Below are 23,643 nucleotides of genomic sequence, written 5' to 3' on the forward strand. Positions count from 1 at the left end.
CGTGTGCGTTCGCGCTCTTATAAGTGCGGGGACTTAGTTTGGCGTCAGAACGACGCAAGTCATGTGGAGGATACTGGGAAATTGGGCCCCCGTTGGGAAGGTCCATACAGGGTAGCAAAAGCAAGCAACACCGGGGCATACCATCTCGAGACATTAGATGGAAAACCTGTGAAACGCACTTGGCACGCGACATTGTTGAAAAAATGTTATATGTAGGTGGATGGACCTGATCACTCCTATTTATTTTAGCACATTATTTTTTCTATGCATTTTCCGTCCGTTTGGATGTGTCGCGGTTGTAATCATGATTAATGCCAATTAAATATTTACTCGCGCATACTTTTATTGTTTATTTCTTTTTGTATGCGGTTCCTGCCTACTTAAGGGGTGTCCTCTAGCCCCCGTGCGGCAGAAGCCTGTTTGGTTACAAGGCTAGACATTAACGGCAGGCGAAGGGAATTGGTTTTCCCCTAGCCAAGCGCCACGCAGACTAGATGGCTGCCAAGTCGACTTAAAAATACAAGCATTGGTTTGCTTGTGCGTAATTACTCTCGCATTGGTTTGCGTGAGGAACTCTTAAGCATAAAAGCATTGGTTTGTTTTTAGTTGCGTTGCTTACCATACAGCTAAAGTGCACCCCTAGTACATGACAAAGCAATAACGCAGTAGCTTTTGAGTCTAAGTTGTTCAAGGTACAATCGCTAAAGTATTGGTTTATTTTACGCAGTACTTGAGCATATGCATCAGTTTTGGTTAACTATGCGCATTGGCATGCGGTTAATTCTTTGTTTTGATTCGCAATATATAAACAAATTAATACACTACGCATGCATAACACGATAATATATACATAAAGTAAAGTTATTACATATGATAATTGTTTCAAACGCCTGCCCATCACGGGACTTAAGGCCCAAAAATTATATTTACAATTTCCTGCCTAAGCATAGGACTTACGGCGCAAACTATTACAACAACCTAATAATCCTCCTTGAGGAACCCATCAATCGACATGTTAGGGTCTGCCGCAAACGCATTAATTAGGGGGATCGGGATGGCAGTGATGGCTTCTTCCGCTTCCATGAGCACCGCAGCCGTACCCTCCTTCAATTTTTTCTGCACGACGTCGGGGTACGGCGGTGTGAGACCGCAGGCTTGGATCACCTCTAGCACGGCCTTGTTGATTTCGTGGTCTTTAACTGCGTCAACATAGGCGTTGAACTTGTCCGACACGGGTCCGGAATCCATCACCTTCTGCGCAATGGTAGGAAGGGCGGTGCGAAGCTTTGTCAAGTCCGCCTCTGCTAGCTCGCGGCCAGTCACCGCGTCATCCTTCTCCCTAGTAATCTTTTCTAGCTCCATCCGCAGGCGCTCCGCCTCCCCCTTGGACTGGTCAACCGCCCCAACCAGCTCGCGGTTTTTCTTTCTCTCTTCAATCAATGCGGTTTTGATTTCCGCCGCAGTTAACTCTACAGCCTTGCGCGCTTCTTCCGCGGCGTCCCTGTCTTTCTTAACCTGATCAACCCCCGCTTGCAGCAGCCCTGGTTCTGTTTCTTTGCACAGGGCCAGCTGGTACATATTTGTAGAGCGGCGGGCTTGATCCGCAAACATACCGAAGAACACCAAGCCGTTCTGGATAAAGGTATTGTGCGCCTGGTTGAACGGCAGCGCGGCTAGCTGCTCGCGGAATTCAGCAGGAAAAATTTGTTGCAGAAACTCTGACTGCTCTGCGGCGTTTTCGGCAGAGGATTGAGTGAGTTGGTTGAGGTTGGCAAGGCGGAAGCTACCGCGGGGAGGAGTTAGTGTGGAGTCCGAATCCAGATGTATCGCCTTATCTCTCGATGTGGCGGTGGCTTCGAGCTCTGGATTGACCCGCGGTGGGGTGTGATGCGTCTCCTCAACGTGCTCTGCGTATTAGTAAATGGTTAAATAAATGCAAACTTAAGTATGTGGTATGCGCGCAGGGGAACGCTTACCAGAGGGTGGGGGAGGTAGATCCGCAGAACGGGGTTCGATGGGAACGAAGTTGTCGTTCCGCCTGTCTTCCCTCTGTTTGGGAGTGAGTTTCTTCTTCTTCTGTTGGGGTTGGGAGGCTTCGGCGGCCTTGCGCTTATTACCGGAGGTGGCAGGTGCGTGCTCCACATTCTCGACAGTTTTCTCCTGCTCCAACTGCTGATTCACATCCTGCTTGCGGAAGGAGATGCTCGCGATCTCCTCCGCAGTCAGTACTTTCATCTTCATCTCTGCAAACATGCACGCATGCGTTAGAATATATAAATAGCAAATTGTTATGTTAGTACGTGATTATACTATTCCTACCCTTTCCATCCGGTCCGACTATGGTTGGACGCACATCTTCATTCGGGGCAGAGGAGGTTATACGCGAGGTGCATGAAGGTGCATGCGCTCTTCATTCGGGGCACAGGTCTATTGTGTCAAAAATTATGCGGCTAGGTTATTATTGGCCCACTATGTACGCAGATACCGCGCGAATAGTTAAGCAATGCAAATCTTGCCAAATACATGCACCTATCAGCAGGGCACCTGCGCATCCAATGATACCAGTCTCCTCACCATGGCCATTCTGCAAGGCCATTCTGCAAATGGGCGATTGACATAGTCGAACCATTTCCTAAGGGGCGAGGAAACATCAAATTCTTGATTGTTGCAATCGACTATTTCACGAAATGGGTTGAAGCACGACCGCTGGCAACAATATCAGGAAAAAGGGTGCGTAATTTTGTATGGGAAGACATAGTTTGTTAATTCGGTATATCAAACGAAATTGTTAGTGATAACGGTACGCAGTTTGCGGGAGATCCTTTCCGCAGCTGGTGCGCGGAGCTTAATATTAAGCAAACTTTTACATCCGTCGCGCATCCGCAGGCGAACGGCCAGTGCGAAGTCACCAAACGGGACATAGTGGCTGGAATCAAAGCTAGGTTGGGCCATGGTAGAGTTGGTTGGGTGGACGAACTACCAAAGGTTTTATGGGCGCATAGAACAACACCAAAAGCAAGCACTGGTGAAACTCCGTTCAGTTTGGTCTACGGGTCAGAGGCTGTTGTGCCCGCAGAAATTGGGGTACCAACGTTCCGCATACAGAATTTTGACGAGCAAAATAACTCAAAAGCTTTGCGGGAAAATCTTAACTTGCTGGAAGAACGCAGACTCTCTGCGGCGATAAACGAAGCCAATAACAAGCAGAAAATTGCAAAGTACTAAAATCAGCGTGTGCGTTCGCGCTCTTATAAGTGCGGGGACTTAGTTTGGCGTCAGAACGACGCAAGTCATGTGGAGGATACTGGAAAATTGGGCCCCCGTTGGGAAGGTCCATACAGGGTAGCAAAAGCAAGCAACACCGGGGCATACCATCTCGAGACATTAGATGAAAAACCTGTGAAACGCACTTGGCACGCGACATTGTTGAAAAAATGTTATATGTAGGTGGATGGACCTGATCACTCCTATTTATTTTAGCACATTATTTTTTCTATGCATTTTCCGTCCGTTTGGATGTGTCGCGGTTGTAATCATGATTAATGCCAATTAAGTATTTACTCGCGCATACTTTTATTGTTTATTTCTTTTTGTATGCGGTTCCTGCCTACTTAAGGGGTGTCCTCTAGCCCCCGTGCGGCAGAAGCCTGTTTGGTTACAAGGCTAGACATTAACGGCAGGCGAAAGGAATTGGTTTTCCCCTAGCCAAGCGCCACGCAGACTAGATGGCTTCCAAGTCGACTTAAAAATACAAGCATTGGTTTGCTTGTGCGTAATTACTCTCGCATTGGTTTGCGTGAGAAACTCTTAAGCATAAAAGCATTGGTTTGTTTTTAGTTGCGTTGCTTACCATACAGCTAAAGTGCACCCCTAGTACATGACAAAGCAATAACGCAGTAGCTTTTGAGTCTAAGTTGTTCAAGGTAAAATCGTTAAAGTATTGGTTTATTTTACGCAGTACTTGAGCATACGCATCAGTTTTGGTTAACTATGCGCATGGGCATGCGGTTAATTCTTTGTTTTGATTCGCAATATATAAACAAATTAATACACTACGCATGCATAACACGATAATATATACATAAAGTAAAGTTATTACATATGATAATTGTTTCAAACGCCTGCCCATCACGGGACTTAAGGCCCAAAAATTATATTTACAATTTCCTACCTAAGCATAGGACTTACAGCGCAAACTATTACAACCTCCTAATAATCCTCCTTGAGGAACCCATCAATCGACATGTTAGGGTCCGCCGCAAACGCATTAATTAGGAGGATCGGGATGGCAGTGATGGCTTCTTCCGCTTCCATGAGCACCGCAGCCGTACCCTCCTTCAATTTTTTCTGCACGACGTCGGGGTACGGCGGTGTGAGACCGCAGGCTTGGATCACCTCTAGCACGGCCTTGTTGATTTCGTGGTCTTTAACTGCGCCAACATAGGCGTTGAACTTGTCCGACACGGGTCCGGAATCCATCACCTTCTGCGCAATGGTAGGAAGGGCGGTGCGAAGCTTTGTCAAGTCCGCCTCTGCTAGCTCGCGGCCAGTCACCGCGTCTTCCTTCTCCCTAGTAACCTTTTCTAGCTCCATCCGCAGGCGCTCCGCCTCCCCCTTGGACTGGTCAACCGCCCCAACCAGCTCGCGGTTTTTCTTTCTCTCTTCAATCAATGCGGTTTTGATTTCCGCCGCAGTTAACTCTACCGCCTTGCGCGCTTCTTCCGCGGCGTCCCTGTCTTTCTTAACCTGATCAACCCGTGCTTGCAGCAGCCCTAGTTCTGTTTCTTTGCGCAGGGCCAGCTGGTACATATTTGTGGAGCGGCGGGCTTGATCCGCAAACATACCGAAGAACACCAGGCCGTTCTGGATAAAGGTATTGTGCGCCTGGTTGAACGGCAGCGCGGCTAGCTGCTCGCGGAATTCAGCAGGGAAAATTTGTTGCAGAAACTCTGACTGCTCTTCGGCGTTTTCGGCAGAGGATTGAGTGAGTTGGTTGAGGTTGGCAAGGCGGAAGCTACCGCGGGGAGGAGTTGGTGTGGAGTCCGAATCCAGATGTATCGCCTTATCTCTCGATGTGGCGGTGGCTTCGAGCTCTGGATTGACCCGCGGTGGGGTGTGATGCGTCTCCTCAACGTGCTCTGCGTATTAGTAAATGGTTAAATAAATGCAAACTTAAGTATGTGGTATGCGCGCAGGGGAACGCTTACCAGAGGGTGGGGGAGGTAGATCCGCAGAACGGGGTTCGATGGGAACGAAGTTGTCGTTTCGCCTGTCTTCCCTCTGTTTGGGAGTGAGTTTCTTCTTCTTCTGTTGGGGTTGGGAGGCTTCGGCGGCCTTGCGCTTATTACCGGAGGTGGCAGGTGCGTGCTCCACATTCTCGCCAGTTTTCTCCTGCTCCAACTGCTGATTCACATCCTGCTTGCGGAAGGAGATGCCCGCGATCTCCTCCGCAGTCAGTACTTTCTTCATCTTCATCTCTGCAAACATGCACGCATGCGTTAGAATATATAAATAGCAAATTGTTATGTTAGTACGTGATTATACTATTCCTACCCTTTCCATCCGGTCCGACTATGGGTGGACGCACATCTTCCCATGGCCAGTGCGCGGATATCTTCCCTAACCGCAACATCACGTTCCCGTATGACCGGTGCACTAGCTGTGCGTTGGCGCACTCCGCCAATAGCTTTGTTTCCTCGTCATCAAGGGCCGGGGTTTTGTTCACATCCTTCTCCACCTTCTCGCACCATATAAGCGTTTGCGAAAAATTGGTACCAACTACAGTTTGGTCAATGTAAAAGAAAGTTTCTTTCCAGTTACCCGCATTCGACTTTGGGGTTTTGGTGAAATTTTGTCGGGCGAAGAAGGTGAACCAGGATTTGTGGTGATTGGTTAAGCGGTATAGATGACAGAAAACTTTAACCAACGGTACCTTGTTGAGTGCAACGCACCACATCTCGAACAGTACTATTTTACCTATGGCATAAGGGTGTAGTTGCCCTAATCCCACTCTGAAGTGATCTAGTACGCCGAGGAAGAAGTCGGAGGGGGGAACCCTAAAGTTGCCATGCTTGAACGCATGTTCGTAGATGGCCACCTTCTTCTCTGGTGGCTCGTGAGCACGCTGATTAGACAGGGGTGGCACCGGATTGTACTTTGCTAACGGTGGGTATTGTTTAACTAGGTAATCAATGTGTTTCTGCTCTATAATAGATCTAACACTATCTACATAGGTCTCGTTAGCCTTAGTCATTTTCTATAAGAGTGATTGGAGAATAACTAACCTTTAGACGGTGGCCGGAGTATTTAGGATTTGATCGGAATTGAAAATAGCAGCGTATTGGGAAAGCTTGAAGCAGAAAAGTGGAAATGTGTGTGATTTGGGGCTATTTATAGTGAAGATTGGGAGTCATGGGGTGGAATGGTGTGATCGTGGCTGTACACGTGTAACGCAATCAACGGGTAGCATTTTCTGTACGCGCGTGGATGTCAGTTGGGTATGGTTACCTATGAGCGCGTGGCTGACACGCGCCTGCCAACTGCCACTTTACGTCTTGTCAGCCGAATGGGCTTCTGCGACAGTGACAGGCATTAAATGACCTCGAAACGCACGCGAAAAATTAAATGCTAGCCGTTTTCTTGTTTTTTCGCTTAATAGTTTGATATCATATGTCTTGCGCCATACAACATCAAACTGGGGGGACATAATGATACCGCAACCCGCATGCGCACCCCATATGTATGCGGGCACTCACTAGTGTGCGTATGCGTGTGCTTATGCGCGTTATGCGGTATGCGGATTCGTATCTAATGCCTTTGTTCCCGGTACAGCGATTACTTGGCTATCAAGTAAATATCTTTTCCATAATTACATCCGTGATTCGGGGGAGTTTGTTATGGAAAGGATTGCCATTATCTCGGATGATTCTAGAATTAGGGTTTGCCTATATATACAAACCCTAACTATCATTCTAAACACACAATCACATTACGTAACCATCATCTAATACACGTCTTACGTAACCAGCATCGTCTAGCATCTTCTAAAGGTTAACAGGTTAGTTTCTTGATTAACTAGTACCTACGACCTTATTTGGGGCCTTCTAATCGACGATCGTCATTAAAGGTGGACTTAATCACTTGGCCACCCCGCCGACATCATCATGTCGGCCAGGGTTATTCACGGTAGCCGGACCGGAGAGCCTTGTTCTAAGATCCTTAAACTCCACCCTTTTAACGTGTTGAGCAGGCATATTAAACCCCGTGGTAAAATATGCATGATCAAATAATCATAGGTTTTAGTGAAGGTTGTAAAACTCGCGACTCGGGGAGTACTTTGCAAGAGGTTTTTGAGGAAATCTCGGCGACTCGGGGAGAACTTGGGGGAGAACTCGGATGTTGACTTTCGTTGGCTTTTTAGTTTTTATATATATATATATATATATATATATATATATATATATATATATATATATATATATATATATATATATATATATTAAAATTATATAATGATTATGTCATTATTAGGCTAATTTCTTTGTTAAGAAAAAATCAAAAAAAAAAGAAAAAAAATCTAAACCCTTAAGGTGATGTCATTAATCTAATTAATGACTAATTAAATTAAATCTACTTATTTATTTATTTCATGTTTTTTGGAAAAAAATTCACTCTCATTAATTATTATTATATTTTTATTCAAATTTAAATATGAGTTCCCTTTACGAAATTAATTACGTTATATATGTATGCGAAATACACGTCTCAATATAAGGTTCTATGTATACTTTTATGGCAGAAAATAGTAATTGTGATGAAAATTGGAAGATGATGGTGAGAGAATATATGTAATTCATTTATTCCAACCAAATTAAGTACATCAATGTGTCTGTAAAAACAACAAGAAGTTTCTTAATCGGAATCTGTCGGGTCATTAAACTAAATGACTTTAGCGTTTAAATTCACTTAATACCTAAAATATATAATTAAACTGTTTCGTTTAAACAAATCCGTGACTTCACGAGTCATTTCACTAGTATATATATATATATATATATATATATATATATATATATATATATATATATATATATAAGTTTATAATAATGATTTATTACCTTATAGAGCCCATATATTTAATCTCATCCCATTTATTTATATTTTTAACTTTTTCTTCCTTAACTCAAATTTCGGCCACTAACTTCCAATATCAGCCATAAAATTCCATTTTCCAGCCCCCGGGAATATGAAAAAGGTGAGAAACAATAAAAAATGAAACTTTTGCAGGTTTGACCGGCGTTGACCATGGTTGACCGAGTTTTGACCGAGTATGTGGCCGATTTCTCATTTTCTCCATTCTACCGATTTCTCCCCGAGTACTCGGCCGAGTTTTGCAACCATGTTTTTAGTTAGGATAAAGTAAGCGTTAGTCACTTGTTAGTATTAATGTTAGTTTAAATATTGAAGGTTGAATTGGTCATGTACACCACCGAATGTTATGATCAAGTTAGTAGATAAATTAAAAGGCATGTGTTGCTAGAAAATAAGTAGTGGCAAGTGGGGGGTTGTTGCACACACGTTTTAAATCCTTAGCTATTTAAATAGCTAATATCATATGTGAATAAAAGCAGAGAAACCATTAGCAATGTAGTCCCTTTGTTTTTTATGTCTCACATATTCAATAGTTGTGTATTTTTTACTATGTTTCAATAATTAAGAATGAGAGCAAAGTTATGGAACTATATGTTATGTTCCAACAGATGGTTGAAAAGGTTCAAGTGAAGGGTTTAAACTCTTTGTAGATCTCGTGTCATACTCACTTAACATTGAGCAACATACCTAGTATGGGGTTCAAGTTAGTTATATATATATATATATATATATATATATATATATATATATATATATACTATGGCACATAGGGACATAGTTGAGTCTAAATTTATCCATTTTATTCTAGTCTATAAGGTTAAGGGACCCGTTGTGCAAGTCGATGGAAATTTCCGAGTGCAAACTGATTATTCTTTAGTTTATATCGTTTTGTACAAATAGTCTAAAATTAGGGTTTGGTTAATTAATTCTATCCATTCCAGTTTTTTTGGTGTGTGGTTTTGTACAGATAACCATTCACACTTCGTTTACATTAACACAAATTTTAAAAAAGTTTATGTTTTACAATGGTATTTTTGAGGGTATATAGCCAATATTGGAACAACCGAAAGTATATCACATATTTGTAGCTATAATTCTTATATTTAACCTTTACGTTCGAAGTTTACATTTAATAGTTTAAGTCAATTATTATATTGTTATTTTTATTTCATTTAATTCAAACAAATGATAACTTTGGGGGTATATAGCAATAATTATAACAAAACTGGAACTATATCACCTATTTTGTATCTTTAATCCTTATATTTAACCTTTAAGTTCAAAGTCTACATTTAATAGTTTAAGTCAATTGTTATATTGTTATTTTTATTTTATTTAATTTAATTCAATTACCTTCCAGCGTTCGGACACTGTTCCTTCAACTTCAGCTTCAGCAACAACTGTCGACTGTTCCTATAAATTTAAATTGACAATAATGAAAGGTAAGTTTATATAGGCATCGATTATTGACCTACACTATAGATAAAAACAACACAAAAACAAAGAAGCTAAGCTCACAAGTTTCAATTGAAGCTGCAATGCTTTCTCAAGTGCAATGAGAATTTGATCGATATGCGGGCGTTGTGCTCGTTGGTCCTTCAAACAGCAGTAAGCTGTTTCTGAGAACACTTTGTATGATTCCTGGTCCATTTGTTTACGTAGGCTCTGATCAATCATATCATCAAGCGTTCCGTTTTCAAAATGGGATTTGACCAAATCAGATAGCATTATTCCTGACCCTTCGGTCTCCATAAAAGCCCTCCTTCCACATAAGACTTCGAATAATACAACACCGAAGGAATACACATCTGACTTGTGAGTCACACTACTAGATTCAATATATTTAGGATCAACATACCCTTTCATGCCACATGGATGAGCAAAAACATAAAGATCCCTTCCAGCTTTTGTGCTTCTCATGGAAAGTTCAAACCCAGCTAACTTGGGTTGCCAGCTGTCATCTAGTAAGATTTTTGAGCTCCTGACGTTACGATGTACGATGCTAAAATCACGTGCCTCATCATAATGAATATAACTGATTGCACGCGCAATGCCAACACATATTTGCAATCTCTGCATCCACGTAAGAGTAATTGGGTCACCTATGTACCTGTCAAGACTTCCATTGGCCTCATACTTATTTACTAAAATCATCTCATTATTCTCGTAACAAAACCCAACAAAATGTACCAGATTTTGATGTCTGAGACTAGAAAGCATCGAAATCACTCTCCAAAACTCTTTGCTTCCCAACCCATCTAACTTCCGTGCAACGATATCGATCAAATGCTCATGATGATAAAGTTTTGATTGAAACCACACACACAGACTAATTTTAATTGAAACCACCTCACACTATGTAAATTCAGCACTTAGTAATTCATACTTGCAGATTCATCTTCAAACCTACAGCATATCAGTCATCATCTTCATCATACATATACAATAATCACATATACATACAAAACATGGATTGGAGATTAAATCATACCTTTCATGTGGTATCAGAGCAGAAGAAGCTCTCCTTCATCGATCCAGCAGCTGATTTCGTAATCGTAATCTCTGTTCTTCGCAGTTTGACCGTAGTTGACCTTTAGAGCAAGCGTTTGATTCAGCTGATTTTAGATCGAAGTGAAAGTTGGTACAGGTTCACAATCGTTCACTTAAGCTTCGTCAATCAATAAATCACAGCTGGAATTCGAAATCTTGCCAGAATCTGGAATTATTTGATCGAAAAGTGAAAAGAAACAGGTTGAGATTCACAGAGAGTTTCAGATCGATTCACAGGATTCTGTAACTGTAAATGTCTTGAAAATCATCACGTTACCGTACCTGGAGCATCAATTTAATCTGAAAACTCATTTAGATCAGAAGCACAAAGTTGAATCAATTTGTGGCGCTAAACTGCTCTTCGTTTAATTCACTGATATTGTGTGCTTCTTTTGTTGATTGTTATTAGAATTAGATTAGATAGATTCGTACTCGGTAAATCACAGAGATTACTTAGCTTGATTTTCAGCAATAATGTAACAACCCATTTTTATTTTATTTTTTTTTAAGTATATCCGTGAAATCACGGGTTTGTTTAAACGAAACAGTTTAATAATATGTTTAATGTATTAAGAGAATGTAAATGCTAAAGTCATTTAGTTTAATGACCCGTGGAACAACGAATTTCGACTAAGAAACTTGTCGTTGTTTTTACAAATATATTGATTGATATACTTAACTTTGTCAGAATAAATGAACTACCTTGATGTACTTAACTTTGTCAAAAGTCTACATTACAACTTTTTATTGAGACATGTATTTCGCATACATATGTAATGTAATTAATCTCATAAAAGTCAACCATATTTGAATAATAATAATAATATAACTATAATTATAATTATAATAAATAATAATAAAGTTTGTTTAAAAATTGAGTATTTATATTTTTAATAATAATAGTTATATGTAATAGCAAATGTCTCTTGGTAAATTTTTAAAAATTAAAGACAAAATTACACGGGGGTCCCTGTGGTATGTTCTAAATTACAACTGGAGTCCAAAAGAATTTTTTTGACTTGGAAGGTCATTGTGGTATGCACTTGTTTCATGGAGAGTCCAATTCAATAACAGACGTTAACTTTTCTGTTAATTCCCATCACATGCTAGACATGTGAGGGTAAAATCATCAATTTACTCTTTTGCATCCCCAATTTCATCTTCTTCCCTAATTTTAAAGCCTACATTTCTCATCCTCAATTTCCATGTTCTTCCCTAATTATAAAGCCTAAATTTCACATCCTTTTCTTCACCATATTCATAAACATTTCAATTCAATTTTAGGTATAATAATTTGTAACTCAAGATCTTTTCACGATTTGTAAAACTCATTTGTGTGAATTGAATCCGACATCAATATCATAGTTCATCAAACTGAGTATGGAATATTAATTAAAACCAAAATGAGTTCAAGTAAAGCGATACAGTTGGTGACTGACTTTCGAGCAAATAATTACAGATTAGAAGTGGTCCGAGTTTTCCATAGCAACAAGTTTTGGAGGTAAGCACATAAGATCCTGTAACGACCCGTCAAAATCGCTATTGACGCGGCACGTTAATCATTGATTCCACAGTGAGGTTTTGACCTCTATATGATACGTTTTGATAAAATATTGCATTCATTAAAATAAGTGACTTTCTAAACATAGAAAGTTATAAACATATGGGTGAGTGCTTAGGTATAAGCAAATCCTCAAAATACATAAGTTTTTATCATACAGTTTGACATCACAGCCAAATTATTTATTACACAACGTAGTTTTATTTCGAATGCAATAAAATTTATACAAAGCATGAGAGACTCCATGCAGGCAACAAGCACATCACATCGGAAGCAGTCTAAGGACCTGAGAATAAAACATGCTAAAAAGTCAACACGAATGTTGGTGAGTTATAGGTTTAATTGCTCGAGTCATAATTATATATAAAGATAGACCACAAGATTTCATCAAAAGTTTATCAATAGATTCTACGTAACAGAGCACCCTGGTAACTAAACTTTAACGTTATAATGATAATTACCCCATTCGTTTTAATACACGCAAACCAATGTGTCATAAACTCAAATAACATACGTCCGTTAAAAGGCTAGCGCTCTAGCTCGGACGGGGATGTCAAGCCCTATGGATCCATATACAATTATTCGCGCCCCCCAGTCCATATCCTATGTACTGGCAGCTACTAGTTACCAAAGCTAAGAGATTTTCGGTTTAACTCAGTGTAGAATTTAGTATGTACTTGTGTCTTATTGCGTTTAAAATAAATTGCATGTATTCTCAGCGCAAAAATATTTAAAGTATTTAAAAAGGAAGACTATAAACTCACGGTTCAATATTGAGGTTCAATATTGTAGGCAAATTACGTAGACGTAAAGATAGTGGATGACTGTATGGTTGGTCTTGGATTCAAGAACAATACCCCGAACAATACCCAATATTCCTTAGTTTTAAAACGGTTTGAAACTCGAATTAAAAACACCCTCGTATATACCTTATTATTATTAAACTTAAATTATAAATTATAGATTATAATTATAGTTTACAGAAGAAGAAAAGAAAATAAGTGTGTATAACTCGTCGAGCAAGCTGGCCTTTTATAGGCATATTTCCAAAAACTGTAGCCCATGCGATCGCATGGGTTTTCAGTGCTTTTGCCATGCAATCGCATGGCCGCCTGATCAGCCTTTGTTTGCTAGTTCGTCGACATAAAAATACTGTAGCAAATAGTGTTTAATGTAGCAAATAGTGTTACTGTAGCAAAGTCGTTTTCACTGTAGCACTGTAGCAAAGTCGTTTTTTACTGTAGCAAATAGTGTTTTACTGTAGCAAAGTCGTTTTTACTGTAGCAAATAGTGTTTTACTGTAGCAAAGTCGTTTTTACTTGTACATCTTATAATATATATATACATACATATAATTGTTCGTGAATCGTCGAGAGTAGTCAAAAGTAATTGAATATATGAAACAATACTAAAATTTTGAGACTCAATCTAACAGACTTTGTTTAACGTGTCAAACTAATAAATCGTATAGAGAATTGGTTTAAATAAGTCGAAATTTTTCGGGTCATTACAGATCCTCACGAAAAATCTGGCAAATTTCAACAGAGAATGTATACTTATAATTGTAGGTCATGTTTTTTGAATTTCGAGACACAAGTTGCTTGTCATTTCAGCTCTTAATTGCGGCAACTTTCTGCACAAACTCAACAAACTTAAGAGGAAGACAAACGTATCATTACCAAAAACCCACTAAATTATCGAACCACCATCACGACCAATGTCACTACAAAAGCACCATTTCATCTTTATGTCAACTTTCGATTTTGCTCAATAATAAAACTCTAAGTCACTTACTGAATGCTTCTCCTTTTCTTCCCTGCACCGTTCATCTCTCGATTTCAAATCCTAAAGTTTCCCCAAATTTGTACCACCTATTGAATGCTAACTTCAGATCTGGTGTTCTGGTAATACAAAAAATTGATTAATTGATGTATAAGGACAAATCCACTACAACATCAACACTTACAACATCAATTATATACTTGTATAAGTTTATGAAAAAGACAATTGTATATATATAACACTAAATGTTAAAGTTTAAATCTACAAAGCTTTTCGGCAGCAACTTCATATCTCATGTTCATATATGAAACAATCACACCGCTGCTATAAACTATAAATTCTTCGTAATTCGTATTGATCTTGGAAAATAATTTAGAGGCCTAAAAATAAATTAGAGGAGTTTGAAATGATGCAAGTTTGAGATGTATATTTGATCTCAAATTAGGGTATAGAAGACGTAGAGGGATTAATGAAGAATGGGTGCAAGTAATACTTAAAAAAGGGGGTAAAGGAGAAAAATACCAATGTACCCTCATGTGCAACTCATGTACAGCCCTCTACCGTTAAGATATCACGGAAGTTAGGCAAATGGACTCCCCATGAAACAAAGGCATACCACAGTGACCCCCAAGTCAAAAAAAAAAAAAAAATTTGGACTCCAGTTGTAATTTTGAACATACCACAGGGACCCCAGTGCAATTTTGTCAAAATTAAAATATAATTATTATATGAAGGTTGTATAATATACTTCAGAGTTTGTACACATGTTTATAAGGTGATTTGTAAAAGATTGTACAATTTATTTTAAAGTTTATACATCTGGTCATGTGAGTGTTTTATCATAAGGTTTTAGATAATGTTTCAAATATTGTACATATGGTCCTGAGGGTGTTTTACCATAAGGTTGTACATAATGTTTCAAATATTGTATATTTGTAATTAGAGTGTTTTATCATAAGGTTGTACATAATGTTACATATATTATAAAATTAACATGTTAATATTTTTACTAAATACAATTAATTATTTTAATGACATCATCATGAGGGCTTAGAATTTTTTTCTTTATTTTTGAATTTTTTTAAGCTTATATAATCCTTATTTATGATATCATTAAGTAGATTTAATTTAATTTTAAAAATAATTCTATTTATAATATCACCTACATGTCCTCATAATTTTTTGTAACAACCCAAACCAACCCTCGACCAAACCCCGTGAAAATACAAACAAAAAAAAAAAAATTGCTGTACAGTGACCCCGCGCGCCGCGCCCCCTATCTGGCGCGCCGCGCCAAAACGGCCTGTCCCCGGGCTTTTTAAATGCGAAAAAGATAGACTCGTTCCCGACACTTTCAGACGAAACGCTTTTTACAACACATTAATATAAGTAAAACTAACATGATTAATTAATTAAAACGAGTTTTACATCGCGGGGCCCACATATGCCCAAAATACCCCTTTTAATACAAAATACAACTTCGACCCAATGAGTTTAAGTTCCAACAAACTACGAGCATGATGTTGGGAATAAACTACCCAATCCTAGGTCGAATCCAAGCAAGCATCAAAATGGGAAAATCATCTAATCCCGAGCATACCCTTGCCACGTCCGCCTTCGAACCTAAAAATGTAAACAACGAGAGGGTAAGCTAATGCTTAGTGAATGCAATACTTATACGCATACATACATAATCCAATTACTTGCATACACCTACACAACAACACAATAACATTAGCAAACCGCAATAACAAATAAACGATTAATCGTACGTACAACAAGTCAACATCATTAGCATAGAGATCTCAACAATAATACATGCCAAAAACGAATACGTACAATGCTAATAAAATTACACATCCCAATATACCCAATGTCGACATTCGACTCGATGGTGGCCGACGAAGAGTAGTAGGTCAAAATCGTTAACTACTCACCACCCATCGCACGCGTAAGTGGCCAACGAAGAGTAGTAGGTCAAAATCGTTAACTACTCACCACTACGCACCATGAGGCCGACGAAAAGTGCAACCGAAACGTTAACACTTACCTCAATCACAAGGATGGCCGACGAAAAGCGGAACCGCTTACCATCCCACGATAAGTGGCCAACGAAGAGCGGATCCCCAAACGGATAACACTCACCACTTACCCCAACACACATATGTGGCCGACGAAGAGCGATAGGCCAAAATTAATCACTCACCACATATCTAAACATACACATGTAGCCGACGAAGAGTGATAGGTCAAACGTTAATCACTCGCTACATGCCCAAACACACACATGTGACCGACGAAGAGCGATAGGTCAAACGTTTATCACTCGCCACATACGCAAAACAAATATAGTCAACGAAGAGCTATCCACGCGGATATCACTCACTATATTTTCCAACCCCATTTGTGGTCCCCGAAAAGTGAGTCCTAACGGATGTCACTTACCACACCGCACACAAGCAACCAAATTATATACATAAGCGTATAAATATTCCACTCACCTCGATTACTTAAAAAGAAATCCCGCTTGAGCTCCTAATTGTCCAAATGCAATTACCTAAGTAATTCACAAATAAATAAGCTAAACACTCTAGCTTATGCCCAAAACACCAATAAGTGCAATTTCGACCCATTAGCACTTACTTCCACTTTGACTAAGTCAAATCTCGCCCAAAACACCCATAATCACCATTAACTAGTGATTATGTTCCAACAACCTATTTTACTCAAAGTTTCATCATCAAAACATCCTACTTGCATCAATTTATACAAAAACCCATTTTGACCAAATTTCAAGTCAAACACCCATTTGCAAGTTTTCACTAATAATCACTTTTCATTAAGTTAACTAGTGATATTAACACCCGAAAATGATTATTAACTAACCAATTTCATCATCCACCCAAAACCCACCAACAATGGTCTTCAACACCATTTGCTAGCTTAAACATCCATTCACCAACTAGTGGGTCTTATTCAAGAACACATAATCAAAACCCTAACTTTGAATATCAAATCCAATCAATGAAAATCGGAGTTAGAGCTTACCACAACAACCACGACGTAGCCGTGAACGAGAGGAACAACTTTAACACTCGGGCCTTTGATCGATTCAAGCTCCTTCTTCCCTTTCCCAAGCTTTCTCACTCTTCTCTCTCTCTAGAACTTGAGGTTGAAGATGAGAGTGTTTGTGGACTTGAAAATGATCCAAAAGTGGATCTAAAACTGATCTAAAAGCCACAAATCCGTCCACAAGTGAATGGACTATAATACCCTTCATTTAGACACTTAAAATGCTGAAAAAAATGCATCAGACCCATTCGGCGCGCCGCGCCAAAAGGTCGCGCGCCGCTCCACACTGCAGGTCAGATTTCAGAAACTTGTTTTGGCCATAACTTTTTGACCGTAGCTCCGTTTTTGATGAACCAAATATCGTTGGAAACGTAATAAGATATTCTTTCCAATGGTAAGGCTTTGAAATATCAACTCAAACTTTATTTGGGGTTGAAAAGATACGTACACACTTTGTACCTCAAACAACGTCCAGTTTTCTTCGACGTTCGAGCAAGCAACACGTACCTGCTTCGTACACTTCGTATACGCATCGTACACCATAAATACATTATGTACAATAAATATTTGGGTCTTACAACTCTCCCCCACTTAGAATCGATCACGTCCTCGTGATCCTCGTCACTTAAATTAGCAAGTACCAAAATCCATGGTCCTTCGACATACGTCCAAACTCGATGTCCACAACATTTCCCCCAAATTCGAAGATTTCATACAAATCCTTTAGGCGACCTTACACAAGGTTACCTTTCCGTTTAGAATCATCATCCGTGATTCACCAATTCTACCAAACCGAGCACTAAGTCTCGCTTCGTCCCCGAACCGGTACAAACTCATGCCTCGACCGCATGACATAAACAAGCTAACATTCCGTATCCTCGTACCAAGTTAGCAATCCCTTTAGCGTACCCTTATCACGTACATCGCTAAAGTAACAACACACCAATAACATGGCCAATAAACAACACAATGGAGCCGACGAAAAGTGAACCCTCACGATTGGATACCACTTGCCCCACATCCTTACGCGTACGTGGCCGATGAAAAGCGGTAGATCAAACGTTAACCACTTACCACTACGCAACAAGAGGCCAACAAAAAGCGCATCCTTACGGATCACACTTACCTCTACCCACACATGGCCAAACAAAAGCGATCCCTAACGGAAAACGCATTCCACACACCAATAAGTAGCCGACGAAAAGTGAATCTTAACGGATAACACTTACTACTTATCACACTTCAACCGTGGCCAACGAAAAGTGAACCCTCACAATTGGATGACACTTGCCACAATACATATAAACAAATTAAGTATATGTGCATACTTGGAATCATTCCACACATCTAGGAATTTTCGCACACGAAATATCCGCACGCGCGAATATCGCCATCACAACCGAGCAAGAACCACCTATATCGCACATAGGCACAAAACAATAATTCTCTAGAAGAGAATCCGACACACACATCCCTTAACCGAGGGATTTCACCTTGCTCGTCAAACACGTCCATTACCTCTCAACGAGATTTACCACATTACCACCTCGGTGATAATTTAAGTCCAAAATCATAAGTACAATTTTAACCGAATTTGTACTCTACCGCAAACCGACCAAATCTAGGTCCCTACACAAATTTCAGATCCACTATGAGCATCATCCGAAATCTCACACTAAAAACCTATCCTCAAACACTTCGAACGAAAAGTGTACCATAATTTACCCAAACTTTAACCTTGCAAATTCTCCGATTGCCGTAACTAATCAAAGTTTCACCTAGTCACTCATGTACCTAAGGGTTTATCTTTGGTACCCTAAGTACAACATAACCGCATCACCATCGGAGTCGAACACTACGCTTGTAGGTATGGAAAAAGGCACCTAACGTCGCGTCATGTAGACTCCTTCACCAATACACGTCGAGATCAACACTAGATCTCTCGGGTTTTACCCACCCGACGAACCTCACGGTTTAACAACCTCTACACGAGAGCGAACACGCTCTATCATTCGAACACCAAAACCCACCCATGTGGCTTGGTATAAACATTTTCCAAATATCAAGGAATGCTTGGTTGCACCAAGTCTTATGCCCTTCGCCCGACAACCGGATCAACAACATAGGGTAATTCCATGAGGAACACTACCCCTCATTACACTACGCACTAACACAAAATGCAACAAACAACATCATAAGTACGTTTCAATAAGATAGTCGAAAAATTACCTGAACACCATCGTCAGGTTCTCATGCATCACTAACTAAATCCGGACACGTCGACCTTCGGTGTCCCTCCTTTTGACAATTAAAACACATAACCTTGTTAGACTTTGCATTCGTACACTCGCACGACAAATGACCTCGTTCGCCACAATTATAACACGTGGGCACAAAACCACCGGTGCCACTCCTTTTCATGCTCCCGCGGCCCTCGGAAATACTCTTACTTTTCTTGTTCGAATGCATCGTAGTCTCGGACTTCCGTTTACTAACATCAAACACACTTGGCTTCGACACTTCCGGTTCGAAACCCCGAGCCAATTCGAATAGCTCCTCAAAAGACTTAGCCATTCCCCGACTAATTTTACCCTTCAATTCATCATTCATCGTACGGTAAAAATCTTTCATCAACTTGTGATCGTCACCAACGTACTCCGGACAAAAACGAGTCTTTGCTAAAAAGGTAGACTTGAGAGTAACCAAGTCCATCGAACCCTGTCGCAAATTGTGTAACTCGTCCCGGATTTAATCAAGATCGGAAGAAGTTCGGTATTCATCAAAGAACTCCTTTTTGAACTCATCCCATGACAAGCTCATACATTGTTCCTCGCCATACAATTGAATCTTGTCATCCCACCACAACTTGGCTTCTTCACGTAACATACTAGAACCGTACCTCGTTTTCTTCTCGAGAGGACATTCACTAGTACGGAAAGCCCCCTCGATGTCGGAAACCCAACATGTACTCTTCAACGGATCCCTTACCCCATTAAAGATAGGAGGTTGTGCATCCTTGAAGTTTTTGTAATGGAAGCCCCGCCTCCCATTTCCTTCACTCCCTTCACCTCGGGGATAAATATTTCTAGCATCAAGCGCTTCCTCGATTGCGACCTTCACCCTTTCATCAATTAGATCGGTTATTTTCCCATCAACCGATTCCCGGAAAACCTTTCTAACATCCTCGAGAAACTCCGCTTTTTGACGTTTAAAGATGGCCTCAACCTTAGCCGTGAACTCAACGTCTTCGTCTTGATCTTCGTTGGCTTGTTTGCTCCTTGTCGTCATTCTAAGAAATGAACTCGGTTAGGAACACAACATGAATAACTTACACACACCACCACGATCAATCGTTCACAAACATATAATATGCCACCGTTCGTACATCCCATCTAGTTCAACACTTGTTGTACATCACTTGCATGATTTGGCTTGCAACCGTAATAATGTTCGCGACGCATTATTACGCTCACACGCCATGCCGAGCTCATGAATACAACAACCATCTCGCTAGATATTCAACACAAAACCACACGGTTAGTAACAACATAAACCGTACATAGCTAGTTCACCTACAATCTAAGGCACTAGCTAAAACCCGAACCGACCCGTAATCCTACAAGTCCCGCATAATAGCATACACAAAAGTCTAAGTCTAGGCACCTATCTCAAGTCGCCTAAATCCCTTAGACCATGCTCTGATACCACTTGTAACAACTCAAACCAACCCTCGACCAAACCCCGTGAAAATACAAACAAAAACAAAAAATTTGCTGTACAGTGACCCCGCGCGCCGCGCCCCCTATCTGGCGCGCCGCGCCAAAACGGCCTGTCCCCGGGCTTTTTAAATGCGAAAAAGATAGACTCGTTCCCGACACTTTCAGACGAAACGCTTTTTACAACACATTAATATAAGTAAAACTAACATGATTAATTAATTAAAACGAGTTTTACATCGCGGGGCCCACATATGCCCAAAATACCCCTTTTAATACAAAATACAACTTCGACCCAATGAGTTTAAGTTCCAACAAACTACGAGCATGATGTTGGGAATAAACTACCCAATCCTAGGTCGAATCCAAGCAAGCATCAAAATGGGAAAATCATCTAATCCCGAGCATACCCTTGCCACGTCCGCCTTCGAACCTAAAAATGTAAACAACGAGAGGGTAAGCTAATGCTTAGTGAATGCAATACTTATACGCATACATACATAATCCAATTACTTGCATACACCTACACAACAACACAATAACATTAGCAAACCGCAATAACAAATAAACGATTAATCGTACGTACAACAAGTCAACATCATTAGCATAGAGATCTCAACAATAATACATGCCAAAAACGAATACGTACAATGCTAATAAAATTACACATCCCAATATACCCAATGTCGACATTCGACTCGATGGTGGCCGACGAAGAGTAGTAGGTCAAAATCGTTAACTACTCACCACCCATCGCACGCGTAAGTGGCCGACGAAGAGTAGTAGGTCAAAATCGTTAACTACTCACCACTACGCACCATGAGGCCGACGAAAAGTGCAACCGAAACGTTAACACTTACCTCAATCACAAGGATGGCCGACGAAAAGCGGAACCGCTTACCATCCCACGATAAGTGGCCAACGAAGAGCGGATCCCCAAACGGATAACACTCACCACTTACCCCAACACACATATGTGGCCGACGAAGAGCGATAGGTCAAACATTAATCACTCACCACATATCTAAACATACACATGTAGCCGACGAAGAGTGATAGGTCAAACGTTAATCACTCGCTACATGCCCAAACACACACATGTGACCGATGAAGAGCGATAGGTCAAACGTTTATCACTCGCCACATACGCAAAACAAATATAGTCAACGAAGAGCTATCCACGCGGATATCACTCACTATATTTTCTAACCCCATTTGTGGTCCCCGAAAAGTGAGTCCTAACGGATGTCACTTACCACACCGCACACAAGCAACCAAATTATATACATAAGCGTATAAATATTCCACTCACCTCGATTACTTGAAAAGCAATCCCGCTTGAGCTCCTAATTGTCCAAATGCAATTACCCAGTTGCTATTCATAACATTTGTCTGTTAGTTAGTATGTAAATAAATACCCATTTGGATAAAAATTGGGCAGTAACCCCTTCTTCTCATTTCTGGAAGTTTCAAGAAAATTTTAGAGAGAGGAGTAGAGAGAGAGAGAGAGAGAGGGGCGACGGGTTGGAGGTGATCAAACAAGAAAACTTCAAATTTCTTCAACCAATTTAGTTTTTGGGTGTAATCAATCATCCTAACACTAGCTAGGATCATTAGAGTTCAAAATTTCTTCATGTTCTTCATCTCCTTGGTGATTTTGGGGGGTTTTGTAACCCTAGACTTGAGGTATGAGTTTTATTGTTTTAAAGTTGATTTTATGTGTTTAGATGATGTTGTTAGTGTTAAAATGAAATTTATAACTTCATATAAACCCTAACTCGAATTTGTAAATTGAGGTTTTTGTGGGTTAAAAGTTGGGGATGTGATGAACTAGTGAAATTGTGGGTTAAATGGGTTGTGCTCAAAATACTAAAATTTTTGATGAAGTATTGTAAATTCAAGAGGTTTGATTAAATATGGATTTTTGGTTAGTAAGATGATGATTTTGTAAAGAAATGAATTGAAAGTTGATAAAGGGTGACTAGTTGATTTAAGTCAAGAAACTAATTTCACTATGTTGTCTATGAGAAACTTGTGGTTAATGATTTGTTGATTAAGTCTAGAAATATGATTTTTTTACTAAGTGTGACTAAGATGACTTTTAAGTATGAAAGTAAAAAAAAATTATGTTAGGGTATGGTTTGGTAAGACTTGTAGTAATAAGTCTTAGACCATATTTAACGCTGCCGTGTTAGGCTTCAAGTGCTCCCAACACGCCTCCAGCACATGGATAATGGGGTGTGTTGGGGTGTGTGTTAGAGGTGTGCTTCAACCTGGCACGGAGAAACAATGAAGCGTGCAACCATTTTTTCCCCACCCAACTTCCAATTAGATTTTAACACATCACTCAACACGTCAATTACACAGCAGTCTCGCAGCACGCTCATCAAGCACCCCACCCCCACCCAGCAACACGTCAAAACGCCCTTCAGGGATAAAGATGGTCTTAAGATTTGCTAAATGTTGTCAAAAGTGTGTTTTGTGGAGTTTAAAAGATAAACCTTGAGTACATTTGACTTTTTTGACTAAATGGGTTTAGTGAATTAAAATGGGTGAACCCTAGTATGGTTAGACTTGTTGACCTAATGTGATGAATTATGATGAAATTGAGTTTGATAAAGAATTGAGAAGACTTATGAATATTAAGTCTTGTGTTTTGTTAAAGAAGTCAAAATGGGTTTTGTGGGTCAATTTGAGTTGGTGAAATGAGCAGATTTATTTTACTGAGATTAGATGGTTGAGTTTTGGTTCTTTTTTGTTCTTGCAGGCCGTTCCGTTGTTGGAGTTGATTGTTTGGTTGTCTGCGGTTTC

General features: G+C 40.0%; 1 protein-coding gene across 1 annotated transcript; it reads right to left on the minus strand.

Moving 5' to 3' along the window:
• Positions 1-1,930: 1,930 nt before the first annotated feature.
• LOC139877494 (receptor-like protein kinase HERK 1) lies at positions 1,931-10,453 on the minus strand. Its single transcript, XM_071864924.1, has 3 exons — positions 9,670-10,453; positions 9,505-9,564; positions 1,931-2,243 (listed from the first exon to the last, which is right to left on the minus strand). Exons 1-3 carry the CDS (start codon positions 10,369-10,371, stop codon positions 2,238-2,240), a joined length of 768 nt encoding a protein of 255 aa, XP_071721025.1. The 5' UTR covers positions 10,372-10,453; the 3' UTR covers positions 1,931-2,237.
• Between the last annotated feature and the right edge of the window lie 13,190 nt (positions 10,454-23,643).

Source organism: Rutidosis leptorrhynchoides, chromosome 11 (assembly GCF_046630445.1).
Source record: "Rutidosis leptorrhynchoides isolate AG116_Rl617_1_P2 chromosome 11, CSIRO_AGI_Rlap_v1, whole genome shotgun sequence".
Taxonomy (NCBI): domain Eukaryota; kingdom Viridiplantae; phylum Streptophyta; class Magnoliopsida; order Asterales; family Asteraceae; genus Rutidosis; species Rutidosis leptorrhynchoides.

Bases quoted from the DNA above. Each gene is read 5' to 3' on its own strand.
- LOC139877494 (XM_071864924.1), bottom strand. From the start codon at position 10,371: ATGCTTTCTAGTCTCAGACATCAAAATCTGGTACATTTTGTTGGGTTT. The intron at 9,565-9,669 runs GTGAGCTTAGCT...TTAAATTTATAG, and splicing joins TGCAGCTTCAATTGAAACTT to GAACAGTCGACAGTTGTTGC.